Here is a 10636-nt window from a genome sequence, read left to right on the forward strand (position 1 = left end):
TAAATTTAGGTATCTTTATCTTTACCTAATCCATGAAACAGTAATTGGTGTATCACGAAAATAATTATCCACATTATCTAATTCTAATCGTAGGGTGATAGTCAATTATGTATGGATACTTTTATTCAGGAATTCTTCTTATCGTAGATAGATGGCTAATGGCCTAATAATACTTACGTCACATGAGGGGTCACAGTTCAAATCTGTTAATTTCCTTGTCTTTGATATAAAAACAATAATTATGCTATTTTATTTGCTTTTATTCCTCAATTTGCTATTTTGTTTAGATAATATACCTACCTAACACTTTTATTAAAAAGAAACATTGACAGTTGGGATTTCCAACAATATCGTACCGAACTTCCCAACTGTATACTTCACTCATACAGGATGTTCACAATAGTCAAGTCAGAATAAATGTATTTAATACGAATATTATTCACATAAAAGAAGAAATTAATACACCCAATCTGAGTAATATAAGTATTATACATCCCTAAGTATTATTATATCTGCGGACTGCCTAACGAGTTATTGGGACTCCGGTCCAAAAACCAGGAGTAGGAACGGGGTGGCTTTTAGTCACAGTCAGTCAGTTTTCAGTCAGTTTTCACGAAATTTTTAGACCCGCGCCGCGAAATATCACAACCCAATATATGTAGATCTATTTTATTCCTAGAAATCAGAATCAACACTACTCAGGACAACTTCAAGTAACATAAAGCTACACATACCTACTAATTATTTTTTAGCATAAATTAATTATCAAACTAACAAAAATTACTTTCATTAGTTTCCATAATCATATTGAAATTAAACGATATACTACTAAATTCTTGTTACAAAATTATACCAAATAGATGTGATATTGGCTCATTACCTATTCTTTATTCTGAACACATTGTTAAAGTATTTGTATATGTACATTGTACAATTTGTTCTATAAGTATACTCGTCGCGTCACTAGGCATGTTCTTGAGGTCATTGACTCCAAATTTTGGCAATATGTAGCTATTTTTAGGGGCCGGTAAATTTGATAAAGTTGTTTGATATATAATTAATAAATGGATTTTATCTGTTCGGTTTAAAACTCTTTGTTAGGTAAGTAAATTATTAGTTTAGTTGGTTAAGATGTTTTTCCATTCGCTTTATTTATTTAGGTATTGGCAAATATTTATTTATAGACCTTTAAACATAAGAATGTTACCTGATTTGTAAAGGAATTTATATAAAATAGCCACACAATGTGTTCTCGACGCTATTTCATTAGAACTCTTAACACGTACAGAACCTTACAACTAGTACTCAGACTTACGTTTTCGATTTTGTAAAACACAAAATAAAATTGTAATCATTGAGCAATTTCGAGCTCGACAGTCAAAAAATGTTGCGAAATAAAAACCCGTGATCGAATATATAAATATAACAACAAAATAATTAATACATACTGTGAGATAAAATTTGTGATTCAAATATATGTTTATATATACCTAATTGTATTTGTCCTCTTCCAGTTTGTTATATAATGAGGTTAATGTCGGGTAACGATACGCATTGAACTTGTATCTTCATCGCGTCGGTCAGTGTATAAATTAATTAGAGTGGGTCGCCTCTCTATATCGTGTGCTCTAATTATTTTTAGTAAAAATGTATAGAAAATATATATTTATTTTCACTGTGGTGTTCCAAATATGTTTAAGTTATAGTGCTGTAGCTAAGGTAAGGGATTTTATGTGACATTTACTTCTTTTTCTTGATACAATTTGAAATCAACTCATTTTCTATTGGTGGTGTTTTAGAGAGTTGATTTGAAATCGTATGCTTTTAATAAAAATAATATATTTATTTATCCATCAAACTATACTACACCTACTTGATAACGATAACCTCGTTTAGGAAGCATGCTTCTCAATTCACATGTTAATTTATATCTAAAACAAGTATTGTTCAGAATGTAGTAGAAATCGTAAGTTTTATCTACGAACCAAATATTTATTTATAGCTAACATGATAAACCTCGGTACATATAACTAGACTAAAAAGACGCAAAACCTATCAATGTTTATTCTTAATTCATTTTGAATATAATAATAAATCATCCATTTCAAATCATTGGGGGAGACCTATGTTCAGCAGTGGACGTCTTGTAGCTGATATGATGATGTTGATAATATCTTATAATAAACTCGTTTATTATTAGATATAGACTACATTTTGTCCATTATATTGTTAGTAGGTAACAAAGATTTTAAACGTTATATTAGTATCTATATCATATAATATGCACCATTGGTATTAAAATATACCTTAGTATTCAGAGATAAATTTATTTTAAAAGTCAACAATAATAATTTGTTTAACTGTATTATCTATAGTGGTGGTATCAGCTGATACCTATACCTAACTATGTACATACCTACGTATATTACGTTACTAACAATAAGTATAAATAGTTAATAATTTTAACACTTAATGGCAGTCTTAAGTCTATAGATAAGTGTACATGAAGATGACTCTGGATTTTGCTGTGTTATTTACACACTACTTTCGTTTTGATAACAGACGATAAGTGCGAAAACTAAATATCATTGGGGCGCTTGCGTCGTTTCGTCTTCAGTTAGTTAGTCGCCGTTGTCTGTGCGAGTCTAAAGTGCCACAGTAAAACATACTCAACCACAGACATGACATTCTGTTTTGATAAAAAAACGTGTGACTGTGTGACGCTATTTATCTCAAACTTATCGAAATAAATTAAGATTAAATGTCAATAGACCATAAAGTGAACGAAAACTGCGAACAGTGGCATATTAGTTTAACAAATAAAATTTATCATGGTAAGACCACGGTGTTTTTGTGCAATTCATGTGTTTTATTGTGTAATTTTGTTTGTTATAATGTAAATTATTAAAGTGTACGTAATTATATACTTATTTAATAAATTAATTTCACTTAATAACTATCCAACCAGCTAATAGAAGCAAACAATACGCTCGTGACACTAACGTGTTCGTTTACGGAGTGCGTTATTATTATTATTTATGTTCTAAAACAACTTTTGATTGACAATAATAGTACTTTAAAAATGAATGACATATTGTTCTCTTGTATCCTTACGATAGTATTATCGTTTTACCAAGCTACTTATACATGTACGTTATGTTTATATGAGTTTAAATATGAAAAATCTCCTCTATGATATTATTTGTGTCTTTTACTTGATTTATGATGGTGGACAATTAAATAAGTCCTTATACAACGTTATTTTATCCTCAAAGGGAGAGGTGTAAATTACGGCATGCTTGTATACAATGTACACTAACTTTTCACCATTTGTGTTATAAGTCCCATGTAATAGTCAGGGGTGAGCGTCTCCTTATGTCCTTTTTTTTTGTTATTTCAGACAAAACGTGTTTGTGTAGTCGGTGCTGGTATAGCAGGCATTTCTGCAGCCAGATATTTGAAGGAAGAAGGGATTGAGTTCACGGTCTACGAGTCCACTCAATATGTCGGCGGTACGTGGAGGTTCGACCCTCGAGTGGGCACTGACGAGAACGGTCTGCCTCTACACACTAGTATGTACAAAAACTTAAGGTAAATCAAGTTAGTTGTTGTAAAGGAAGTCAAATCAAGTGTTAGTTCAATTAATTAAACGAACAATATATTTCAATAAATATGTACTTATACATTATTTATTTTCGTGATATTTTTTATATCGATCGGCGTATATCAATCTCAATAGTATGATTGTCAAAACTAAGACAACCCAATATACTTAGAGCATCACTAAATTACTGTACGTACACAATAAATTAAAGATGTCCTTTTTCGCAGTTTGGTGCATTTACAAAGAATGATATAAATACTTTTTTAAACAACAAATCGTAACACACAGTGCATTATTATAAAATAATCTGATTCAATGTAAATAACACCTACAACGGCTTCACAATGATAGTTGTATAATAATTATAATAATCAATCAAAACAATTCAAACACTTGAACAATACCGTGTTGACTTGTTTCTTACCAAAACAAACAGATGGCGCGCTATCAAATTTGTACAGATATTAAGTTAGTAGCTTCTAGAACGCGGCATGTTGCAAATAATAAGATAATGTGCCGATAAATACTTATATATTATGAGATAATAAATAAACTATAATTGTTCTTTGCCACAACTACTTTATATTGTATGAATTACTAACATATGAATACAAAAACGCCATGGTTTTGTAGCATTCAAAATGTTCAATGCATATTAAGAGAACTAGGGATCGATCCGTTAGTAATTTTTTTGAAGAGCTGAAACAATTTTTAGTTATTAAATAAAATCCTAATGAAATATCTCTTAGTTAATCTGAAAGGGATATTACTGCGTGTACATAACGAAATAAAAACAAATTCAGACCATCAGTTAATAATTCCTCCTCAAAATAACGTAACTTCCTATTCAGCAAAGCTCTAAAACTTCTACTAATCTACTTCAGCTAGGCCATTCTGTAATGTGAGTGAGCTCGATCGCCATTTCTTCTTGGTTGTGAGAATAATCTCGACCAATGACTCCCGAGAATGCGATCGTACTCACTCCGAATGTTTTGAATTGACAATTACACAACAACCTAGCAGGTCCTTGTATTATTTCACGGAAAAAATTGCTCATAGAATTAATTATCATCCTACTCATAGAATTCATTCTAAATCATAGAATTAGTTTCAGTCGTTTTTACCCCAAGACGTTTAGCGTGTTATAAAATAAACTAACTTTTCTTGTTTCAGAACAAATTTACCGAAACCTACAATGGAACTCAGAGGGTTTCCGTTACCAGAACACCTCCCGTCTTTCCCCAGTTGGCGAGACTACTACCAGTACCTGCAAGACTATGCTAAACATTTCAATGTACTCGATCGTATTAAGGTGAGAAACTACATCATTTATCTTAACCATAATCTTTCTTAAGATTCTTCAAATTCTAAGCTTCTAATCAGTAATTCGGAGCTGCGAACTACCTAGCGGGTTTACCGGAGTTCCGGCTCAAAAAGCCGGAGTTCCTAGGAATGGGGTGGTTTTTAGTCAGCTCGCCCAAGGCGGGAGAAGACATTGGATGATTTTACCCGCTTAAAAAAGCAGTTAGTTCTCCACTAGTCTCTTATACTTAAACCGTCATCTGCGAGCATCATACTGTCATGGTTGATCCATTTTAGTCATCCACCAACTCCGAAACATTTAAAAATATTATATATATTATTACGAAATAAATTAAATAATTGTTAAAGCTCAATATTTAAGTGGCGAAACAGGTCATATTTTTATAAAAACGCACATAACATTAAAATAATGTTTTATCTACATTTGCAGTTCTTACACAATGTACTCCTAGTTAGAAGAGTGGGGGACGTGTGGCGAGTCAAACATCAACACGTTCGAACCAACGAGACGTTTGAAGATGAATTCGATTACGTTATAATAGGAAATGGACATTTCAGCAAACCGAATATGCCTAACATACCTGGAGAAGATCGTTTTAAAGGTAACTTCAGTACTTTAACTAAATCATCATAAAAAAATCTTTCAGTAATAGCAGCTTAACTTATCCAAAAAGAATAGTGGTACCCCAAGTTAGTGGCATTTAATGATTTATTAATTTCCAACAATCAGAGGCAATAATACCATACATCAGGCACTATCAATACTTTTTAAGATACCTACTGATTTACCAATCGAAAAGCCTATCTCAAGCCTTTTCAACTTTTCTCTTAAAAAAAAGCCACGCTAATATTTCCTCCTGTGTCGTAGTTGCGTTTACAAACATACAAATTCACATACCTACACTCGAAGCAACAATTTGTAGATCTCACAATAAGTTGCCCCGTGCGGGAATCGAACCCGCTACACGCTGCGCGGCAGCCAGTCCCAGCCACCGCGCCAACCGTGCAGTCAAAAACTAAAGACTAATATTCTTTTACAGGCAAAATAATTCACAGTCACGACTATAAAGAGCCAGAACCGTACAGAAATCGTCGTGTCCTGGTTGTTGGGGCCGGTCCCTCTGGCATGGACATTGGCCTCGATGTAGCCGAAGTTGCTAAGACCTTAATCCATAGTCATCACTCCAAGATCAACTTCACCACGCCATTCCCCCCACACTACCATAAGAAACCTGACATTCAGGAGTTTATTGAAACTGGTGTCATATTCAAAGATGGAAGTTATGAAGAGATTGATGATGTCATTTATTGTACTGGTAAGTTGAAATGGTTATTAAAGAAGAAAAATGGTCTAAAGCAAAAACCTAACCAATATTCTAGACCCGTTATAGACGCTAGTTTACTTTTTGAAAGCTTCTCTCACACTTTTAGCTCAAACCATTTGATTTGGCTTGTAAATCGTACACCAAATACAAAGGCTTATAACTTTTCTGATACATTTTGACATCTCGTATTTTTCTTCCTCCTGTGAAAATCAAACATTCCATAGCTACATTTTTCTATAGATAACAGATTTGATCAAAAACATGCTTAATGTTCGCTTACTCCATTCTCCAGGTTTCCAGTATGACATTCCATTCCTAGACGAGTCCAGTGGCTTGACTTTGAGCCCCAAAAGCATAGTGCCCCTGTACAGGTACATGGTGAACATCAACCAGCCTTCCATGATCCTCATGGGTTTGATCGTCAGGGCGTGTTTGGTGGTCGCGTTGGACGCTCAGGTTAGTAACTTTTTGTTAGTTCTTACCAAGAATAAATCAGTCATTCAGAATGTCATGGCAGCCCGGAGGTTTAAGACACCCGCTTCTCATGAGGGATAAATGGAATTGTAGTACGAAATTTGCGAAGTTTCGGACTAAACTTCGTTTTTCGTTGAATTAGAGTAGACCACCAGGACTTATAATCTATATATATAAAACTCTTCCGTTACTGAGTGACTGACAGACAACGCACAGTCGAAACTACTGGTCGTAGACAGCTGAAATTTGGAATGTAGGTTCCTTGGGATATGTAGGGGAGCACTAAGAAAGGATTTTTGGAAATTCAACCCCCAAGGGGGGAAAAGGGGTAAAAACGTTTCTATGAAAAATCTTATTCCTTGGGTTTATAAACTTGAAACTTGGCATGAACACGTACATAGAACACGTACATACATGCAAGTAAATATGTTTGACATTATAAGTTTTTTCAAACTACCCTCCAATCGTGATTTAGGGGTGCGATTGGGTGACTGATTTATTAACGCACAGCCGAAACCGCTCGGTATAGGAGTCTGAGATTTTGAACAGAGGTTCCTTTAGTAACATAAGTGAGCACTAAGAAGGGATTTTTGAAATGTCAATTGGATAAACTGAGCCGGGGCTGCGGGAAAGTTCTAACGAGATACCGTGGCCCCGGAACGCAAAGGGCAACTGAAGGAACGAGGTGGGTTTTAGTCAGTAAAAGTCTGACACTCCTTTCCGTTCCACCCAGAGCGGGAGAGGTCATTTGATGATTTCCCATCCTTAAAAAAAAGATTTCAGCCTGTGGAAGAAAAAGCCCTGTCGAGATCATTAAAAAACGCTATATATAACCGAATTACACGTGGGCGAAGCCGCGGGCGGAAAGCTAGTTTCTAATTATAAGTTTGAAATCGCCAACCCGAATTGAGCAAGCGTGGTGATTAATACTCAAACTATCTCCGTGTGAGAAGAGGTCTTTGGTAAACAGTGACGGCTATAGGCTGCTAATGTGTGTAATCGGTGTAGTCGAATCTATACATAACTATAAGTTAGATAAGAAAGGCATTCACGGGATGAACACAAGCAATAGTGAACATGTTCTGATTGACTATAGACACTACAGTAAAGAACTTTTGGTCTATCACTAAAGTTCAATCCGAAAAAATATTGTATCAATGTTAAATTGATCCTCTCGATTTCCAGGCACGTTACGCTACCGCCATAGTGAAGGGAAACTTCACTCTCCCGCCGCAAGAGGAGATGATGCAGGAGTGGCAGAAGAGGATGAACGCTATCCGGTCTAAGGGACTGCCGTCCTCATACATACATGTTCTTGCTGAGAAAGAGGTCAGTACCGTATTTATGTCACATTCTTAAAGCATGTTTTTATATTATAGACTTGTTGCGCTATGTATACTTTATTTGCTTAGTGTGAGGAACAACACCCAAAGGCTGTCTTCTTCACTTAGATTGGCTTCAGTTTTGGAAAAGAAGGATATGCGTACCTATGTGCTAGACTATTGTGTCATAGCTTAGTCTAAATTAGGACCCGTTTGATACCTAATTTATAATAATTGTATCAGAAGCATCGCAAATCAACTTCAGTAAACATTGTACCTACTAGCACTATCGCTAGTTATTAATTTTCTGGACAAATCCAATCACATCACATATGTCTTAAATACCTACTGCTCCTATACAATAAACAAATACATTTTCCATACATAGAATTAATAAATTCCATGTTAAATAGGTACTTACTGCTCCCATACTATAAAAATATATTTTCCATACATAGAATAGGCTACTTTCCTACTAGTCAAATTCAAAACTTTTTTCGAAACGTCAAAAACTATATTTTCTATGAATTTTGTATGAAATATACAATTATGACGTCATCAGATTTTGACGTCAAATAGCCGACTTATTTCTAGAAAATTTGCTAGAAAAATTCGAAAATTAAATAGTTTATCAAAAGTATGAATGGAAGTATGATTATTTTTTAATATTTTATTGTATTGAACAGTTGTAATAATTTATTTTTGACCGAGGATAGTACCCAATTAATAAGTTACTCAACAATTTCAGGACCAATACTACGCTGAGCTGTCAGAAGAGTCTGGCATCCAGCGAGTACCGCCAGTGATGTTCAAGATCCGCACCCAGGACATGCAGGCGAAGCTGGACAACTTGTACACATACAGGAACTACGTGTACACTGTCATCGATGACGAGAACTTTGTACGACATGTTGAAGACCCGGCTGTTAGGAGAGGGTTACGTCTATAGTACCTACATCAACACTATAGTAGCTAATTACTCGCGGTCACATAATGAGACTGCCTTGGCTTTGGACAGCCAGACTTAGTTTTAATGTTACTTTACAAGCTTTAAAGGATAAAAGATTAGGCCGAATCCACCCTTTCCCGCATTCCCGATCCTCAAATAGGGAATATGCAGACAATTTTTTTATTTTTTGAAATAAGTGCACGTATGCATAAAAACAGATTTACTAGCTTAAAAATGCCATGTTTGACAATAATTACCTTGCAGCTTTTACTCCTTTAACCTCAGCAGATGTAAAATCTGGGTTTGACGCAAAATATGTGGTCATCATAAATGCATCTATTTTTGGAAGATTATCCGACTGTGCTTTCACAAAACCGTTGTCCGTCATTGCTATTGATGACGCTTAATATTTCTTGATATTTATATTTTAGAAAACTAAGCTAGTATAGCAATACAACCAATTTCTCTCAAAGTTCTCAAACACAAGCTGTACCTCTACCATGAGTTGACACTTTGACAGACAGTTGAGTTGGTACACGTGACTGACTGACAGGACGATAATGTGCCCTATGACGTCACGAGGCGTTTTACAAATTTGAATTACGCGCGTAAATTTTTCACTTTTTGATTTATGTTTTAAATAATTAAATGCATATTAAATCAGGAAATAACGAATTGAGTGTAATACTACGACCTTAAAAGCTTAGGGAAAAAAAATCAGGCCATTTTATTTTTTATGCATATTCCCTATTCCCAAATTTTTATAACATCAATTATCGTGAGACATGCTAAATTAACTAAAAATCGGTTTACTCACGTACATTATTGGAGAAAAGCTCTAGTTTGGAGTCACAGAGAGCCTACTGTCACAGCGCAGAGTAGGCGAGGTCGCCGCGATTGCGAAGAGTTAGTCGTGATTTTTAATTACCTCCTCTGGTGTTGTGGGTGTTTATGACCGCCGCCGATTGCTTACCAACAAATGTCTGCTCGTTTTTCCCCGCTTTACCCCAAAAAAGATTAACTTATTTTAAGCTATGTACTTACATACACTGTAGTTTAAGACACAGAGTTTTAATGTAAAATAAGCTCTAATTCTAATAAAAATAAAAATGTATTTGCCTTGATACAAGAGATTCATAATTTATATTTCACGATAAAAAATATTATATTAGAATTATATAGTATTGTATGTAAAAATACCTACATAGAAGTGCACTTAATTCACAACCAATGTACAAATTAAATAATTAATAATTTATTTTTTATAATACATTAATTAAGTACAATCATTGTATTTTTTTAAATACCTTTATATACCTAAATAATCCTGCAGCAACCTTAACAAAGTTTAATAGGTGTAAAATCCTTAACAGATTAGGACATGTTAGTCACGTCAATTAACGAAGGAACTCGACTAGTTTCAAGCTACACTGAGGGCTCATATACATTATACATGAGTAGCTTTACGTGATATTCAACAGCGACGACAACGAGGTGTAAAATCCTTAACAGATTAGGACAGGTTGGTTACGTAAACTAACGAGGAAACTCGACTAGTTTCAAGCCACGTTAGGGGCTCATATACATGAGTAGCATTACGTGATATTCGACAGCGACGACAACGCGGCAAACGTCACGC

General features: G+C 34.6%; 1 protein-coding gene across 2 annotated transcripts; it reads left to right on the top strand.

Moving 5' to 3' along the window:
• Positions 1 to 1259: 1259 nt before the first annotated feature.
• Positions 1260 to 10283, top strand: LOC118282050 (senecionine N-oxygenase). 2 transcript variants are annotated; one of them, XM_035602941.2, is made up of 8 exons: positions 1260 to 1719; positions 3401 to 3591; positions 4778 to 4916; positions 5358 to 5529; positions 5968 to 6243; positions 6545 to 6708; positions 7912 to 8055; positions 8797 to 10283. In XM_035602941.2, the coding sequence occupies exons 1-8, from the start codon at positions 1648 to 1650 to the stop codon at positions 8995 to 8997; spliced, it is 1359 nt and encodes a 452-aa protein (XP_035458834.2). In that variant the 5' UTR covers positions 1260 to 1647; the 3' UTR covers positions 8998 to 10283. The 2 variants fall into 2 exon arrangements, with proteins under 2 accessions (XP_035458834.2, XP_035458835.2); XM_035602942.2 differs by lacking the exon at positions 1260 to 1719 and adding an exon at positions 2607 to 2834.
• The last annotated feature ends 353 nt before the right edge of the window (positions 10284 to 10636 follow it).

Source organism: Spodoptera frugiperda, chromosome 8 (assembly GCF_023101765.2).
Source record: "Spodoptera frugiperda isolate SF20-4 chromosome 8, AGI-APGP_CSIRO_Sfru_2.0, whole genome shotgun sequence".
Taxonomy (NCBI): domain Eukaryota; kingdom Metazoa; phylum Arthropoda; class Insecta; order Lepidoptera; family Noctuidae; genus Spodoptera; species Spodoptera frugiperda.